Here is a 20,844-nt window from a genome sequence, read left to right on the forward strand (position 1 = left end):
CATATCCGTTTTAAAAAGTATATATATATATTTATATTACACAGCTGAACGTGTAAAGTAAAACAATAACACATTAGACTGTTCGATGATAAATATTTATGTAGCTAACCTAACCTAACCTACCACCTTCCTAATTAAAAAAAAAATTAAACACACGTATGATGTAATACTTGTTAAACAATTATTTGAATGTTGATTGAATTAATTAAAAGCATTTTTTTTAAATGCATTACATCATTAAGTTTAAACAATAAGAAAGAAAGTATATTTTAATTTTAGTCATAACAACCTATAACTTTCTGACAGAGCTACAGTTAACATATTTGTAAAACACAAACACACTTGTGTACTTTTATTACACAAATTAAATTTATATATATTTAATACTTTAATGTAATTATTTAAATTGTATATCTATTTAGGTATTTTTTGGCCATCACGAAGAGTTACAAATTTTACTTTCGAAAAAACGTCAAGTAAAATATTGTCGATTAATTGATCTACATTTTTCATTCGGAAATTCATACGTATATGCTTATTAAAATATTTTATAGTTTTAAGATATTAAATTCTTTAATTTGACGTAAGCTTATAAATATATATAGGGTGATTTGCCAAGTATACTCGTCCGAATTTTAGATTCTGAGCGAAGTGATGAATGTATTGATTTTACAATGATGTGTGTTTTTTTTGTTTTTTTTTTTGTGTCTGCAGAATGTGTACTTCACATGTGTACAGCATAACTAGTCGAAATAATGCTTCGATTTCCAACTTTGGGGATGGTTTCCGATGTAAAGTTGAAGATCCTTGGTGCATTATAGAGGTCAAAAGTAAACAATTTCCAACAGCTTTCAAAAAAATCGAGAAAAACAAAAAAAAAATGACAGAAAAACGGGAATTTTCACGCAAAATCAGTTTTCGACCAAATCGATTTTTTTATATGGTTGTAATTCAAAAACTAATCACTGTAAATACTTGAAATTTTCACCAAATGTTTATGTTAGTGTTATCTATATACACTTTAATTTTCAAAATTGACAAAATTCAATTTTGAATTTTTTTGAGTTATTTATAGACCACTGAAATTTTCAATTTTGTTGAGAATTTTTTTTTGAAGTGTCGGTAAAAAAATGTTGGACAACCAAAAAAAAATGAAAATTTAATACAAGGTTCCTTATGAGTTGTTCTAATTGTATCTAAAAAAAATTAAAAATCGTTAGTCACAATTTTTTTTTAAAGCGTTTATAAGTAAATTATATTAAATTTTTACGAAATCTGTCAAAACGCGAATATTTGCAAGTAATTTTGAAGTTTACAAATCATAAATTTTTTTGTGTTTATAACTAAGAATTAAAAATACGACACTAAGTTTTCCATAAGTTTTCCTTCAAATAGCTATAGAGAAAACTCGAAGCATCATTATAGGAAAAATTTTAAGTGCGTTTGAATTTTAAAGTTTTACGAAATAGCGTACCGATAACGATTTATCCTGAAACGATTTTAAATATTTGTTATTATTCAAAAAGTATAAGTCGTAGATACTTGAAAATCTTATCAGTTATTCAGATTGGCATTTTCTTTACATGATTTAATTTTAAAAATATTTTGACTTTTTTTTAGATATTTATAGACGACTGAAATTTTCAATTTGTCTGAAAACATTTTTTTGAAGTGTCAATAAAATTTTTTTGGCCCAATCAAAATACTTGAAAATTTAATACAAAGTTCCTCATAAGTTATTCTTATAGTGAATAAAAAATTATAAGAATGCATATGCACAATTTTTTTTTATTAGCATTTGAAGTTCAATTATTGACAAAAATTCGTCAAAACCATGAATATTTTTTTTTGTGTGTTTGTCATTATGTTTTGGGGCAGTAAAAATGCTTCGACTTTTAACTTCAGTACCTTGTTAAATCAGAAAGTGAATCTAGTTGATACTTTGGGGGATCAAAAGTAAAAATTCTTAATATTTTTCTAAATAATCGGGATAAACAAACTAAAAATTAACGGAAAAACAGGAAATTTTACGTACAATCAGTTTTCGACAAAATCGATTTTGATTTTTTATGTAACTTTAAAACGAATGTCCTATGTAGGAACCTATGTTCTATCCACCATGAAATTTAAAAAAAAATTGACTTAAGTTGAACTATTCATAGGTATATATGCAATTTTCAATCATTATTAGTTTTTTTTTAAATTAAAATCGATAAAAATTTATTTTTTAGGTAGAAAATCTTGAAAATTTAATACAAGGCTCTTAACATATTATTATAATAGCAGTTAAAAAATAAAATAAATTCGTAGTTACAATTTTTTTTTTATAAGCATTCAAAGTTTGAATTTTGACAAAATAAGTAAAAATCACAAAAATTCACAAATTATTTTAATCTAGAAATTAATAAAAAATTTTCTTTTTTAAACTAAGATTTAAAAATTTAATATAAGATTCTTTACAAGTTTTTCAATCTTTATCACAAAAAAAATGTCCACCGGAAATGCAAATTAAATTTTTACTAGCATTTGAATTTCAAATATTGACAAAAATTCGTCAAAACCATGAATATTTGCGAATTATTTTGTAGTTCAAAATTCATAATATTGTTTGCATTTTTATCTAAGGTTATAAAATTCAACACTAAGTTTTCCATAAGTTTTGCTTCAAATAGCTATAGAGAAAATTTGAAGCGTCAGTATAGGAAAAATGTTTTGAGCGTATGAGTTTTAAATTTTTATGAAATCTTGTAATGTTAAAAATATTAAAAATACATAGTCACAATTTTTTTAATAAGCATTGAGTTTAATTAAATAAGATAAAAGTTAGAATTTTGACAAAATACATAAAAATCGTGAAAATTTGCAATTATATAATTTTATATAAACATTTTATAGGATAAGATCTTCAATCTTATCTTATAACATTTTATTTAAATATTAAATATTTTATATTTTATATTGAAGGTATAAAAGAAATACAGAATGACCTATCAAATAAAATTACTTTTAATATGTGTAATATGTGTATGTAAATAATGTATATAAAAATTCGTCCTAAACAATGTAAACTATGTCAGCCAATGGCCTCCGATGCCGAGGCTTAATTCTAATAAAAAAAAGAAAAAAATTACTTTTATTGTTTTAATTAAAATTTAAAATAAAAAACGTTTATATAATTTATATAGGCGCATAATATGCAGCATAATATGCTTTAATTTTATATATTTATTTTTTAATACTGAAAATTTGTTTTTAATCTTCTTTTTTTTTTTTGGGGGGGGGGGGAGGTTTCAGATATAAATTAATCTTAAATTATTTAAAATCCATAATCCATATGATTTTCCTTATTTTGTTCGTATTTATTATTTTTTAATTTTAATTTAGTTATTTGTTTAACATACGTTTTTATTTTTATAGACTCTTAGCGAAAGATAAATGTATGAATTTTACAATGATTATGTGTTTTTATCATTTTAGATTCTGAGCGGAGCGATGAATGTATTGATTTTACCATGATCTGTGTTTTTTTTTTTTTTTTGTGTCTGTCATCACGTTTTGGGGCAGTAAAAATGCTTCGATTTTTGACTTCAGTACCTCGTTCGATCAGAAAGTGAATCTAGTTGGTACTTTGGGGGGTCAAAAGTAAAAAATTCTCAATACTTTTCTAAATAATTGATTTTGGTTTTTGATGTAACTTTAAAACAAATGACCATAGATACATGAAATTTTCACCAAATGTTTATATAAGTATATTCTATCCACCATGCAATTTTCAAAAAATTTCGACTTAAGTTGAACTATTCATAGGCATCTGAAATTTTCGATCATTTTTAGTTTTTTTTAAATTAATATCGATAAAAATTTATTTGTTAGGCAGAAAAGCTTGAAAATTTAATACAAGGCTCTTAACATATTGTTACAATAGCAGTTGAAAAATAAAAGAAATTCATAGTCACAATTTTTTTTTATAAGCATTCAAAGTTTGAATTTTGACAAAATACGTAAAAATCACGAAAATTCACAAATTATTTTAAGCTAGAAATTCATAAAAAATTTTCTTTTTAAATCTAAGATTTAAAAATTTAATACAAGATTCCTTACAAGTTTTTCAATCTTTATCACAAATAAAAATTCCACTGGAAATTCAAATTAAATTTTTATGAGCATTTGAAATTTAAATTTTTACAACATTGGATTTTCACTTTTAGCGATTGCCTTATTTTGGTGTAACTCTAAAACAAATTACCGCAGATACTTGAAATTTTGACTGAATGTTTATATAGGCGTTTTATATATTTGATAAAATTTTCAAAATATTTAGATTTGTTTTGAGCTGTTTACTGACATTTTAATTTTTCAACTTTTTTAGTTTTTTTTTCTATAAATATCGATAAAAATTTATTTGTTCGGTAGAAAAGCTTGAAAATTTAATACAAGGCTTCTAACACATTGTAACAATAGAAGTTAAAAAATAAAAGAAATATATAATCACAATTTTTTTTTATAAGCATTTAAAGTTCAAATTTTGACTAAATACGTAAAAATTACGGCAATGTTCAAATTATCTTAGATAGAAATTCATAAAAGTTTTCCTTTTTAATTCTAAGATTTGAAAATTTAATACAAGGCTCCTAACATAGTTTTACAATAGCAGTTGCAAAATAACAGAAATACATAGTCACAATTTTTTTTTTAAGCATTCATAGTTTGAGTTTTGACAACATAATATATGTAAAAATCACGAAAATACAGAAATTATTTTAAGCTAGAAATTTATAAAAATTTTTCTTTTTAAATCTAAGATTTGAAAATTTTTAATAATCTATAATATATCCTAGACAGATAAACCGTCTTCGCTCAGAATCGTTTTTTGTATACAATGATATAATATCATTGGATTCAAATTTAATTCCATCCATTACAGTAACCCACTGTACAGCAGAGCGACATACACGACTTACCCGCTTTTTTTATTGTGTATATACGATAAGTAATCGATAAGTAATCGATATAAATTATATAATATTTTAATTTTAACTTTTGGTAGAAAGTTGATTCTAGTTGATGCATTTGGGAGGTCAAAGTTTTAAGTTCCATCCAAGTAATTTTCAAAAGTACTCAGCAGGAAAACAAAATTAAAATTAAGAAAAAACTGGAATTTTTCGTAAAATCGATTTTCGAGAAAGTTTATCATTGTAATTGTAAAAAAAAATTACTATTGATTTTGATCTCAGTTTTCACATGTTTATATTAAATTATTAGTTTTTATTTAAATTAATGTCTATAAATACATTTTTACTATATTAAAAACTAGTTATGTAATAATGTAGTACAAGCTTCTTTAAAGTTGTTGCTAGTAGAAATAAAAAAAAGATTATCTTAAATCCATTATAATTTTTATTATTTTTACTGAGCGTCGTAGTTAGAACTTGGACAGAATTCATCAAAATCAAGAAAATTTGCACAAATTATTTTTAGTTAGAAATTCATAAAATAACTTTTTTTTAAATATCTAAGATTTAAAATTGATTACAAGATTTCTCATCAGTTTGTTTACCTTTAACAATAATCACTTTTTATAGATAGGAAATTTAGTAATAATATATGTTGTATCGTTGTATGCCAATAATGAATAATATATATGAATTTGTATACAATGTACATAGTATAGTATATACTATGGGTACATTGTATAGTATATATTAAGTAAAGTATTTGTAATTATAGTACCTAAGTACCTACCTATTATCTATATTCTACTATATGGGTCATGAGTATATATTATATTATATTCAGTATTTGGATAAAAATAATGTTATTTATTTTGTATTAATTAATGCTTTGCATTAGCATACAAATATATTATTTTAAATTTATACCTATTTCGAAATTATGTTTTGTGACACAGATACACATTATATAACTAGGTACTACGAATACGAAATAATTAAGAATTTTTTAATCCTATCTCAATGTGAGTATTAATAAATTAACTGAATCATCTTAGACAGACAATTTTTTCTAATACAGCAGTCTGCTGGTGTTTAAAAAAAAACAATATGACATCTGTTAGCCTCGATGCGCATATCTATACTATATGAACTAAAAAAAGTTGTTGTGGTTAAGGAAGAAAATCGGGTCATTACCTCAGCCATTCTCGATACTTCCTATATCCTATCTGGGTCAGTATGCAGGAATGTCGAGTGTAATATATAATTAAATACGTAACAATTATTTAAAGGCAAAAATGACTGATTATGTTTATTACTATATTTTATTAGTTCCTATAGTATTTTTAAATTTAAAAGAAACTGTTTTTATTATTATTTAGAAAATATAACCATAATTTATTAGTTACCTATTTAATAAAATTATAAAAGAGAAGCGTAAAAATTGTGTAATACGAAAAGATATTAAATAGAAACTGTACGATGTATATATTATTTGGTATATAAGTATATTTAATAATTAAATGGGTAATATAATTTAGTTGTCCCAATTCGAAAATGTAATTTAACTATTTGCAATTTATATACATTTATTTTCGTCACTAAATTAATATTATACCTATATAATATGGATATTAACTCTTAATTATGAGCCTATTACGTGAGAAAATGATGTTTTGTTTAAAAAAAATTAGATATACTTTCTCGGTCTGAAATATGATTTAACTTAGTACAAATGACAAATGTGTACTAGCAGTTTTGTATAAATATTTAATTTGTCATAAATACTATTAACAATATTATATACCTCTTTTTGAATTCTAAACTTATTTAAAAATGTACATATTATTCACAAATATACACCCATAATAGTTTATATTATATTTATTAATAAAAGTTAATATGGAAAATAATATTAATTTTACTCGGTTAAAAAAAGTTAATCTATTTTTTTTCCTCATTATGTAAATCAGATAAAGAGTGACTATGTCTATCTAATCTAATAAAATATAAAAATTTATAAAATTATGTTATCAAGAAAAATAACAGAAATGTTGGTGTTATTATAATATTGAATTATTTTTTATTCTAATATTTTCACATAAATGAAAAATTTCAAAATGTTTTTAACTTGATAGATTATTTTTAAATCAACTGAAAAAAACTAAGTTATTTAAACTGTGAATTAAACAAGTTAAATTCATAAGTTGATTACCTAGAAAATAAACTAACGATTTAAGTTAAAAAGTTAAAAAAATTAACTTTGTAATGTAACTTTAACTTTTTAACTAGTTAATAGCCAATAGGTACTCACCTTTGAATATAATAATAATAAAGTATCTATATTGATTATATATTATTAAATTATTATTTATGTTTTTTTTCTTATTAAAGAATTAACCCTCGACAACTTGGCCATTGGGATAAGATACATTTTTTTTTTTTTTTTTTGAAAGGTGTTACATAATAATAATAGAAAAAGTTTAATAACACATATTTCATTATTAAAAATGAAAATAGGTACCAGATAATACTTATAATGCTTTATATATTTTAAATTGTATATCTTTATTTTCATGAATCAAATATATAGTTGCGATGTCTGAGCGAAAAATTATGCACAAATAAACACTGGAGTTAAATGCTGTATTTATATTTTATAATGCAATTTAATTCACGTTATATTGTATATAAGTAATAATATATATATAATATAGGAATAAATAATAAATATTGATTATTATATATTGAATATTTTCACAAATAACCTTTTGACCTTATAAGTAAATCCCTTTAAAAACTATATTTTATAGTAATGACCTAAGCATTACTTTTTTTTACCTACCTATACATATATTTTTAAATTATTGAATTGATAGCTTTGTTCTTTACGGTACATAATTTGAACCTCGTACATATTATATAGATTTTATGTCATACTTATGTTTGAAGATTACAACATTGTACTTTTTTTAAAATTATTTAGCAATGTATAATATTAATTTTTCTTGATTTCAACAACTCTGTCTTTTAATAAAGCACTTGTTCGTATGAGGTGCGTAATTATATTAGGTATAGATGTATGTTTTTACTTAAGTATTATTAAATATTATAATTGTGGATCAAAAATTATTATTATTTTGCTTACAAATATTCTTATCAGCCTTAAAGTTTTAAGATATTACATTGAGTATGTTAGAAGGTAGGTATATAGGTCGCGTACTTTTTGAATTTATGTGAATTATGTGATTATTATATTGTATATGTTAATGTCTAAATAGGTGTAGCCATAAATTTGTTTATATTATTGGCAAAATAGTGATGTGTTGTGACTGCAGTGTGTTTAATTCGTATTTTATACGTTACGATGTAAACGCGCTTACTTGGCAGTGCGTAGAAGGTACCTACTCTTTAGTGAATACGATAGCTGTTAGGAAGGCAGGATCCACGAGTCACGAGTCAAGTTCGGTGGGGCTCAGTCTGGGTCAGTAGAGTGCCGGACTCGAATGTGTCATCAGGTCAATGTGCTATACATTAAAATCAAGACGTTATGATTTCAAAACTATCAAGAATTTCGGTAAATATATTTTATTATTATACTTACGATATTATTATATTTATATATTAAAATAATATTACTAAATAATTAATTAAAAAACAAATTAGGAAAATATTAACGTGTATTGTTAAATTAGGTATACACCTAACCCTAAGTATAATATTATGATAAATTTGTATTTTCGTGAGTTTTAATTTTAATCCCAACATTTAAAATCATTTAAACTTTATTATTGCTATTTTTTGTAATTATTGTTTTGATCAATACTGTTTTAAAATGTAATTAAATTATGCTGGTAAATCTACACTACAAGACTTAAACGCTTGGACACAATACTAATATCATATAATAATTAAATATTTGTATAAATCGTTTTTAAAACTATACTCACTGTTATACTATAGAACATTAAAAATTAGTTTTGTATATATCTATAAAAAAGCGTATGTATTTTAAATATTTATAAAATATTAACATCAAAAATTAAAATCTAATCATAAAGTAACAAATAAAATATAATTTTAATGTCATATTAAATATAGATACCTATACCTATTAAAATATACATATAACCAAAAAGTACTAATTATATAGATATCTAGATACTAATTACCTTGCAGTATTTAAATTAAAATCATTTTTTTGCGAAAAGACTTTTTGTTAATGAATATATTAACTTTTTATTTAAAATTTCAGATAAATTAAATTGAAGTATTAATATTTAAAAAATCAATTGTTTGTTATTCATTAAATATTACGATATATTGGTGTTTATATACGTCAAATTTATTTCTATATCTATTATAAGTTATGTACTACATTTAATTTTAATTTTAAATTGCTCAAATAATATATAATAAAAACCTTAACCAGCTCCACCTAATTTTGTAAAACAGTGAAAGAATCGTAATTCGTACTATACATAATAAATATGTACTTAACCATGTATGTACAAATAAACATGCAATTAAATATCGGCAATTCCAAGTATACGAAATATTTGTAATTTATTGTTAGGATACTACCGGTTTCAACTATAACATATTTTATGGATAGAAGGTATAAAACTATAATATTCAGTTAACATTCGAATAAAAATTAAAATAAAATACAATGCTCATAAGTTAACTGAAAACATTTTTTTAATAAAATGTATACAAACCTATGACTAAATAATAGTTAAATATTTTATAGGTTAATATATTATTTATTCAGTTCTTTAATTATTATTGTAATTTTATATAAATAAATATAGTATGTAGATCATAATGCCATAACTTTATGATCGATTTTAGTTGAAACCAATAAAATCATAGAAAACCCTCAAACAATCAACACTTAACTCGGTATACGTAAATAATATACGCTATCATTTATTTTATTATTAATAATTAAAACACTTGTATGGCGTAAGATATAATTAATTTCAAAAAAAAAATTGTATGCCTATTGCCTACCTATACAAAGCAAATAATTTTATTTTTTTATTTTGTGTAAGTACCCTTTTTTTCGTTCAAAAGCTAGGAACGGGTAGGAACTTTTCATAATAATACTGTAACTTTATGTATAGGTACCTATAGTTACTGCACTGTTTAATGTTTATAGGTAATGCTATACAGATGATCATTTACAATGGTCAATAGAGTTTAAAAAATCTTTTGTTAATTTTAAGTTATAAAATGAATTCAATTAAATGGTTTAATGATACTCAAACTATTGTTTGTAAATGTACCTGATTTACCATGGATAAACTATATCGTTCAATAGATTAATGTAGATTGTTACGTGAATTAGTCAAGGTTTAGTTGAATATTCTTCCTTTTTGGACAGGGTATTAGGGCAAACGTTATTTCAGTGATGACTGATTAATATTTAAAAAAATTATTCAATTTAAGAATTAACTATAAATTAAAAATAAGCAAAATTCAAATGTAAAAGAAAACTATATGTTGCCGAATAGAACAAAGTACTACTTAATATTGTACACCAGCAAAGAACAAGAAAACCTAACCATAAGTTTAACATTTTAATACAATATAACATTGAATATTATATTTTTTTCGGAAAAAAAGTTTTTAAAATTATTTTTGAAGTGAATAATATATAGAAATTGTACAAGTATAATCATTACAATCTGTATAAACAATTAACATTAACATTTTTTATGTATATGCAATAAACATTGAATTTAATATATATACGCAGTATTCATTATGACGGTAACTCTTTTTTTGATACATATTGTTATAGTATTAATTTAGTCAATATTCAATACCTATATGATAAATACACATTATATTTTATAGTTTGATATCTAAATAAATGCCTTTATCTATATCGTATAGACTAATCTAATGAAATAAACTAATTCGTATATCATTAAATTTTACAAATTGTATTAAGTTATTTTGAAAAGTGACTAACGCAAAACTTATTACTTAGTACTAACGGTACCTACCGTCTTCTTTTTGACCCAGTCTTGTATTCCTCGTAGTCACGTCGTCATGGTATAATGCTCAGTAGAAGATTTAATTATGCCAAGTAGTGCACTACTGAATCTTATTTTTTTTTCTTAATTTAAAATAACATTATTACTTCTCAGCTTATTGGTATAGGTTTGGTGCTTAAAAACAATTTTCTTTCCATATTTTTTTACTAAAGTTATTTGTTTTCTATTTAATAAAAAAAGGAAAAGTAGGTTTCCAGATTAAATTGCTTACGAACAATGGAACTATATACCTTGCAAATAGACATCAATATGCCAGACCGACGATGACCAATGTACTTTTTTGTTGATATATCGTGCATACTATTACAAAGCCGTTATATAGAAATATAGAAGCCGATAGGTATACTCATACATTTCGATGTCAAATGACTGTTGAATCCGACACACCTAATAATAAAATTATAAAAAACTATTACTTTTGTGTGTAGAAATTGTATTCCTATCGTCAATAAATCATGCTCAATCATAATATATTTCCATTATAATGATTGATACGTAAACTATGTGAAATGTGCATTTTCAATATGTATGTATATGATCATATATAAAATAGGCCACCATTAGATCATATTCGTCTGCACAATAATACGGAATAAAGGTAATAATATGGTCAATATAGAATCGTAAGGTTTCAAAATTTGATCTAAAGTAGGTACGAATATTTATATATTCTTATACATAGCTTCATTTAGTGCCGATATATAAGTACTCAATTTTCAGGCATGCCAAAAGAGTATCTTTATTGACTTAAAAATTAAGTGTGTATGATTTTTTTATTGGTTATTTTGTAAATGCGCTTCTTTCTAATCTTTATTCTGGAAATTGATTCCTAATTTGATAAGGTTACTTTACGAATTATTGAAAAAACAACGAAAAAGAAAATGAAATATGTATACCAAATATTTAACTTAAATTTACTCAGTTTTGACTTAGCCTCATAGAGGTACTTCAACTACTAACATTCACTATAATTTAATGATATTCAAATATAAAATATAAATATAAATGTTTAATATTTATATATATAATAATATTTTTCATTTGGAATTTTATTGAAAGTATATTTGTTTCATTTTTAATGTATTCCTAGTGTATAGCCTTTATTAGTTATTAATTGTTGTACCTATAGGAGTTGATAATTTAAAATAATTTTGATTCATAATATTTTATTTATTTTAGTTTATTCATTTTCATTTTAGTCTATTTTCATTGCTATCTCTCTCATTCCGAGAGTCATAGCTGTTGTACATCAACCACAAACATTTTCATCAACAGATTCGTCCACAATTGATTCTGGACAAGAACCTCCCGAAGGTTATTATGCTTTTATCGAAGCTCCAAGAATGGAACCACCTCAAGTTCGTTCTCCACCTTACTTCAAATCTAACAAATTGTGTCCGGGTAAATATTATACACTAATTATTGTAATTATTTATTGTAACATTTTGGCTGTAGGTACCTGTAGCACGAACTATTATAATTCACACGATTATGTAGTCACGAATTTAGCTAAAACAATTGTGATTTTAAACTGTACTTGCATAGGTACATTTAAATTTAACCATTGTCGTAAATAGTTTATCAAACAACAATATAAAACAAAGCATAAAATGACACTATTCATTTAATATAGGGGTCAACAAGAATCCATCGGCAAAAACATTGAATAACTTATGCGGAGATCTCAATAAAGGGTTTTTGCCAGTGAACCCAATGAAACAAAACGTTTTAGGATCACCATACCCGTTGTGAGTGTTACGCTTATAATTTCAATGACAATTGAATGTTTTACTTTTATTTCTGCGTATGGCCGCATTCATCATTTCCAACGTATCTATGTGTATTATTTGAGAATATAATGATAACCTCTTTTAGTGAGTTAGTGAAGAATAAAACATTGGAATTCTTCAGCAGAACATTGCCAATACTCAAAGCGGATGAAACTATACCAAAAGTAGCCAAATATGTGCCACCCGATTCGTATTACCAAAGTAGCACGACCCAAAAATACTTACAGTAAGCTAATGTACAATAATCATAAAGATATTCTTATGGGCACACAGCCGAAGGGGTGTTTCTTAGTAAAAAAAAAAATATAATAGCAAATAAGAATAAGAATAATAAGAATAGTAATATAAACATTCAACATTAATATAAAATATGCCTATTCATAATTTGTTTAGAGGAAAACCTTTTCGGCGAAGAGCCAAGTATAACAATCCAGATTCTCTTGATGATGTAAACATGGATGACGATGAGGATATACCTTTAAGTTCTCAAAATAGTACTAGACATTCAAGAAAATTTTGTGATACCAGCGGTGGAGTGTAAGTTAAATTGAAATATTATTTGTATTAAAATTACATTTTGTTTATCATTTTTATTAAATGTGGTTATTATATTAATATTACTGAGAATACATAATTACAGTAAAAAATAAAAATATTATTTTAATAAAAACATTGACAAATAATGAAGTATAATATGATATAGATGAAAAATTAATAGAAAATACAAAGCATATAAAAATAAAAATATATGATCAAAATAATATTATATAAAGTATAATAATATATAAATATTAATAATAATACTGAAACAAATCCTAATATAAATAAATACATTAACTAATTTAATTTCAATTATAAACGTTTAGTTCGTGAAAAAATAAGAGGCATAAGTTATATTTATTATAATGAACCTAATTAAATTAATTTTATAATTATTAACCAGCGTACAAAAATTTAAATATTTAGTAGTATAATCTACCAAAAATTATACAAAAATTAAAAACTATTGTCAATTATGTGGCTAAAAGAAAAAAAAAATATTTCATCTTACATTATACCTGTATATAATTATTTATTTTATCCGTAGTAAAAATTATAAAAATGTATATAACTTATTTCATTGTATTTTATATTACACTGGTACCTATATAGTTAGTAGGATACTTGTTATATTATATTTATTTTTGAAATTATTATTATCTACCTACCTACTAGGTATCTTGTTTAAAAACAAACAATAATTATGTGTACAAATTTTGAAATATACATGCTTATTCTCGTAGTTGAACATTATTTTATTTATAGAATTACTATGACGGCAATACGGCATATTATATTTATGCCTATTGACTACATAGTACATACGTATTATAATTTATTACTATTATTACTAGTTCAGTAAGAATAAATTATAGTTAGTAACTTATTGAAGCTTCTAATTCGAATCAATCAAAATAGCACATGGGTATCACCATCACGTCATGTTAAGAATTATTTATTTTATTTTTTTGTTTTATTTTTTATTCTTTTATTAAATATTCAATCTGTTTTACAACAAAAGAAAACAATAAGGAATAGGGATAACAAAGAGGGTATACAAAACATGAATAACGTGAAGAGGAGACAGTTCATTAACAGAACCACAGAAAGAGGTTAAGAATTATTATAATATATTATATTATATTTAAATTTGTGTCTATCATTATATAATGTAACTCTCTACCTCCATCACAAGCATATGCTTAAGGGAGGTAGATAATTTATTGTAAAATTTAATATTAATGTTATTATTTACTTGTATTATAAATGTTTTCTTTACAATAAATTCTTTCAAAAAAATAAAATAAAATAAATATTATAATATAATGTGGTATAGCATATCCTAGTTTGGTTAATTCTATCTAGTTTAATGTATAAAACGGGAAATGAGAATTAAGTACGACTACACTGGAATTTTCATTTTAATTATTTTGAAAAATAAAATAATTTTTTTTTTATAAATAATAAACAAGAATAAAAGTTAAGACTTACAATTTTAAAACTCGACCCTAGTTAAATTAAAATACATTTTTCTATATAGTAGCTTATTATTTACTTATTAGTCAGTTTTTTTTTAAAAAGCTGTATTTAGCTAGTTAACTTAAAGAGTTTTGATCAAATTGTTATTGTGAAAACTGGCCTTAATTAACATATGTATCTCAAATATAAAAGGAAATTCCTAATTTCGTTAAAATTCAAATTATATGACCGACTTTTTCTTTAAAAATGTATACAATTGTCAATTGTCTTATATTTTTTTTGCTTCAGATTTTGCATGCTCTATAAAGTGATACAAGGACAAGCACTCTCTGGACTTATGGCTCAACGACGAACTGAACAATTAGAATATAGAACACGCGACCCGGCTCATACTGCCGGTAGTGTTATGGATGGGCCACCCACTCCCTGTCCGGCTAAAGTAGAATATGCTACACCAGTATTTGCGCGGAACTATCAGGGTATGTGGCGATATGTAGTGCAAATTCCGTACGAAGGATATTTCACCCAAACAGTGGAGGTGACTAAATGCACGTACGTACATTTTTAATGTTAATATAAGACTATATAAATAGGTATTTTTAAAAATGAGAAGTTTTTTAAAAAAAATCGTCGTGTTAAAGAACTTTTATTTTTGCAAAATTTTATAAATATACTAAATAATATTTGTACTTATATGAATATTTATTAATTAATAAAATATTTGGTTCCTTCTTAGTCAAACTAAATGTCATTACATAGAAGGAGGATGTCTGTCATCACCAAGATGGGTAAGCTTGTTGGTTGCAGAAGTTTACTATCCAGACACGTATTTACCGTCTGCTTCTAACAATCGAAGATTACCCGTACCACCACCACAACAAGGTATGTATAGAACACAGGCACAAGGCGATGACCCACCTTCAGTACAAGACTTTCAAAACTACCAACAATATTTACATAAACGTGCTACTCAAGGTGCTCCCGATCCTTTGCCTTCTCAATCATCTACTTCGACATCGAAGAAAAAGCATCATTGTGATGGTATTGACGAACTCGGATGTTTCCAAGCAAGTATTTTTTGTTTGATTTATACAAAATATAGAGTTTTTAAATGTATTTTATTTTATTTTTGCGATGAGCTAGTTTTAATTTAAATAGGTACCTACCAATATTATTAAGGATAGTTGCTTAAATATTATCTTACAACTAAAACAAAATTTTACCTCTAATCTCTATATGTAGGTATAATGGTATAAAAACGTATATTTAACTAACAAATAAAATAATATTAAATGGCAATTAATAAAAATTTATTTTTTTTAGGTGAGACTTTACTATGACTGGTTTTTGATTCCTGGAAGTTGTAAATGCTGGAGACCAGATTATTTTGCAAGATATGTAAAAAGAAAATCAACATCACCTGAACTGTAAAGACGTTTTATTTAAATGATATGTATATAAAAATATTAATTTATTTATTATTTGTATAATACAATTAATATTGTCTCTTATACTATTTAAGACTAAATAGATAAGTATTAAAATGACTCATAAGTAGGAAATGAGCCGAATCCTTCAAAAATTGATTTGTATTAATTTTAAGAATATGTATGAGATTTAAAAACACTCTTAAATCAAATATTCATTTAAGGATTTTTTAAATCCACAGTCCATATTTTGACTTGGAATTTTTAATTTCCAATGATTTTAAAACATGCTCAATTTTGGACATATATTATAAACTAAAACTATAAATAAATTGAAATTTGTATTTGATATACCTATATTTACAAAGATATTGAGTTAACTTTAATTTTTAGAGGAGGGACTGATATTATTTAAAAATAGGTATATTTACAAAACCAAAGACAACTCCCTCCATCATTGTCAGAACATTACATTTTTCTGAAAGGGTACACCCGAATCTCTCCGATCACTGAATAATGTTTGTATTTTTAGATAGATATACGTATGTAGAATGTTTAGGTTTATTATTAATATTATACTATATTAATCTGAATAAAATAAATAGTATGATCTAATCCAGAATATACTGTGTATTTTATTATTTTTAAGTGTAAAACTTTAAAAATTATTTCAATAGATTTCATTAAAAAATAAAAATATCAGTTCTTTGAATTCCCGTGTATTTATTTATACTATACATTATACTATTGTCTATTTCCATACCTATATTATACCTATATTACTTATACACCAAAAAAGTCTGAGCATAATGCTTTTATACATATACGTTATAGTATTATACATACAAACATATTTTATATTAAAATTTTTATTTTATTAAATGTTTATATTTAAGTTTTGTCGGATGATAAATTAATAATTCGTTATCAATAAAAATTATTTAAGTGAATATAACAAATTAAAAATATAAAAATGCACTTTATAAATGATAAGTATATTTCATGTCTGAAATCTAAATATTTTTGTAATGTTGATAAATTAGTCAATCCATTTTGATTATTAATTTATCTGTACGTAATATGTTATTTATATTATTATAAGTATATCGTAATTCACAATGCGGCAATACTTTTTAGTTTTTAAAATATTTGTACAAGTAATGAATTATATAAATGAAAAAAATTCATGTTTAAATCAGCTAACTAAAATAGTGAAATAGTATAATTGTATCATTATGCATTATATGTAGACATAGGTTAAATATCTAGGAAGTATCTAATAAAATAATAATTATAAACATACTAAACTGATTTAAAATATACCTAAGTTTAAAAAAATGTATTATTTCAAAAATATATAGTTTTTTATAAATATAAATCTAATATTGTGATGTGGATTTTAAATCCATATTAAAATAAGTACCTTTATTATATTATTTTTATACAAAATGTAATTATTAAATAACACACTACTTAAGATTTATCATTTATTGTTGCACCTATTTTTCTACGTACCTATATAATATTGTGTAGGTACAATAATACGTTTTTGTGCTATTTATATACGCTTTTATCTGTTATCATGACTTGGGTAGGTACTACATAATATTATGTTTTGTAGCAGTCATTAATAATAGGACTTGGGTACATGATTATACAAAAAATAAAAATAAAAATACGATGTTTTTGTTACTACAGTGACGGCGATTTAGCAAGGTTTTTTTTATTACATGAATAATGCATTAAGGAAATATAATTTAAACGTACATGGACATTGAACATATTATTCAAACTATATGGTTGTCGTGTACTCGTGTCTTTTCGACTTACATCTCGCATACCTACGGTTACATGTAAACTAAATACATATACATCTATTTAATTGTATAACAAATATAATATGTATTTTTGGAACCGGTAGCTATGAGTATTATACTGTACCGAGTAGGGGACCATGTATACTCATGGTATTATCACACTATCACAGATTATATATTATAAATATTATATTCTATTTATAAGTCTATAAAGGTTGGGGTAAAGCTAAATTTAATAATTTATCATCATAATGTAATCAGTATTCACTAGATATAAAGATCATTTATAAATTGTCTGACTATATAAATTTAAGTATTATTTTGTTGATTAGGTATTTTAAAATTAATAAATAAACTAGAACTGCATTTTTATGACAATGATGAAAGATGAATAAGTAAAGATAAACCAATTATGTTGTAGGTTATGCTTCGAAATAAAATAGAAATATTACGATAAAATGTTCTTATTCAAGTTCAAACTGACGTGTAATAAAAATGAACGTTAAGTAAATTCCATTTTGATTTTTATCTCGAATAAAAAATATATAATAAGCTATAAGCATTTCTCCCCTCTGGTTTTTAATAAATATATTCTAATGCTAAAATATTATCTATAAATAAATTCCGTTCAAATAATATATTTTAACACAATACAGAATACAGATGTTATTGTTTTAGAAAAGATCACATTCGCTGTTCACGGAATAACAAATAAGATAGGTACCACAATTAATACACCCATAACTTAGTCATTTAACTATTTAAGGCAATATATTATTATTATACAAATATAATTTACGAATTATTTATTTATTTGTTGAACAATATTGAATATGTTATACAAGCATCAATACTTAATACCTAGTAATAATAATAAATTAATAATTGTCTAATTTATTTAATTTAATTAGATTTAATAGACAGTAGTATCATGATCACCGACCTGTTGGCATAATTTTAATGGCATGTAAACTCTCCCGATGGTAAACTCTCCCGGGTTTAGTCTAATACTACCTGGCGGGAACATGTAAACTCTCCCGGGTCTAGTTCCGTACTACCTGAAGGGAACATGTAAACTCTCTCGGGTCTAGTTCAGTACTACTAAGCTAGCTGGGGAGCATGGGGTATTAATGTACTATTCGTTTTACACAGTTAGAATTGGTTGAGCCATTATAGTCGATATCGTTTTAAATATTTAAATTAAAAATACTCTAACGGTAATAAAATATTTAAATGACAAATACAGGTTAACACAAGATAAATACAGATTAAATAGGTACCTAATACAATTCATAATAAAAATTATAATCACAATCTTTGCAGTGTAGCGTGTAGCCAATTCATAGAGTAGCAATAACATTTAAAATAACTCGGGAGAGTTTGCACATTTCTTTCAGGGAAACATAATATTGACCCGGGAGAGTTTACACATTTCTTTCAGGCAAACATAATATTTACCCGGGAGAGTTTACCATCGGGAGAGTTTACTAGTTTTAAAAATCGGCAGACTTTGCCTTACAATCGGGAGAGTTTACCACCGCCCGGCCTTAGTGCCGCGGGATAATTAAAAAAAGAAACAATACGTAACGAAAATTATTCGTTTAAGTTTTCGCACAACACAAAACGTTTAATAATAATATTATGTGGCGCATAAAGGCCTGCGAGAAGTGGGTTCGAAGCCAGCGATATTTACTATTTGACAGGGCAATTTATTAATACAAAAATTAAAATTGTGCAAAATACTGGTATATCATAATTAAATTATTAATAATAATGTATAAGTTACAACAAAAAAATAATAAATAACTAAATGGTAACTACGAACAGGTACCTGCAAGATAAGAACTATTTTCGTATTTAGGTCGATTAATCATTGACATAAAATTTCTTTAGTTGAGTAGATATGAATTAGTTATTAATAATAAACAGTATAAAAAGCTTGCCATGGAAAAGGGGATAAAAAAAATTAGGTATTGTAGCATCGAATACTGATATTCGAATGTTCGAATATTCGAATTATTTACGATAGAACTATTCGAATTCGAATAATTCGATTATTCGAATATACATTAAATTTCTATAGTACCTACTCAATCTCATATACAGATTAAAGTGATTGATTATAAAGTCAGTATAGCCAGTGTAGTCTATACTTTAGTAGATGCACTTTATAATATTAGAAATTATTACGAATGTCATCGGAACTCGGAATCTATAAAAAGCTATTTAATATAAATATTATAAAATCAATATTACTAGCTAGTATCTACTAACTAGCAAGCACACAATATGCACATATATATTTAAGAGGACGCTACACCCGCATATGTTGTCTTCATCTTACAAGTGCGTAACATAGCAAATTTTATGCTCAGCAGATTACGTTTAGCTCCGTTAGTTTAAAATTTAGAGTAAAATGACCTCTTACAAAAATTAAAGGTAACATTATTATCGAGGGAACCTCTTAGGCTTTTTATTTTAAAGTGAGTTATGAGTATTTTAAGATATACAAACAATTTACAATTTTAAAATACACATAACTCACTTTAAAATTAAAATATAATAAAAAGCCTACGAGGTGCCCTCGATAATAATGTTACCTTTAATTTTTGTAAGAGGTCATTTTACTCTAAATGTTAAACTAACGGTGCTAAACGTAATCTGCTGAGCATAAAATTTGCCATGTTACGCACTTGTAAGACGGAGACAACATATGCGGCTGTAGCGTCCTCTTAAGGTTCTTACTATACACCTTTTACCTTCACCGTTATATA

General features: G+C 24.5%; 1 protein-coding gene across 1 annotated transcript; it reads left to right on the top strand.

The window, feature by feature from the left end:
- The first annotated feature begins 8,368 nt into the window (after positions 1-8,368).
- Positions 8,369-16,965, top strand: spz6 (Spaetzle domain-containing protein 6). The gene is made up of 8 exons (XM_089221033.1): positions 8,369-8,526; positions 12,217-12,418; positions 12,651-12,765; positions 12,893-13,033; positions 13,201-13,344; positions 15,115-15,378; positions 15,563-15,893; positions 16,150-16,965. The coding sequence occupies exons 1-8, from the start codon at positions 8,500-8,502 to the stop codon at positions 16,255-16,257; spliced, it is 1,332 nt and encodes a 443-aa protein (XP_089077159.1). The 5' UTR covers positions 8,369-8,499; the 3' UTR covers positions 16,258-16,965.
- The last annotated feature ends 3,879 nt before the right edge of the window (positions 16,966-20,844 follow it).

This window comes from Diuraphis noxia, unplaced genomic scaffold (genome assembly GCF_037042655.1).
Source record: "Diuraphis noxia isolate RWA-SAM2 unplaced genomic scaffold, SU_Dnox_SAM2 contig0002, whole genome shotgun sequence".
Taxonomy (NCBI): domain Eukaryota; kingdom Metazoa; phylum Arthropoda; class Insecta; order Hemiptera; family Aphididae; genus Diuraphis; species Diuraphis noxia.

What these genes read in the sequence shown, in the direction of transcription:
- spz6 (XM_089221033.1), top strand. Translation starts at nt 8,500, where the DNA reads ATGATTTCAAAACTATCAAGAATTTCG. An exon ending in TGTGATACCAGCGGTGGAGT is followed by an intron (nt 13,345 to 15,114) that starts GTAAGTTAAATT and finishes TTTTTGCTTCAG; the next exon opens with ATTTTGCATGCTCTATAAAG. An exon ending in ACGAACTCGGATGTTTCCAA is followed by an intron (nt 15,894 to 16,149) that starts GCAAGTATTTTT and finishes TATTTTTTTTAG; the next exon opens with GTGAGACTTTACTATGACTG.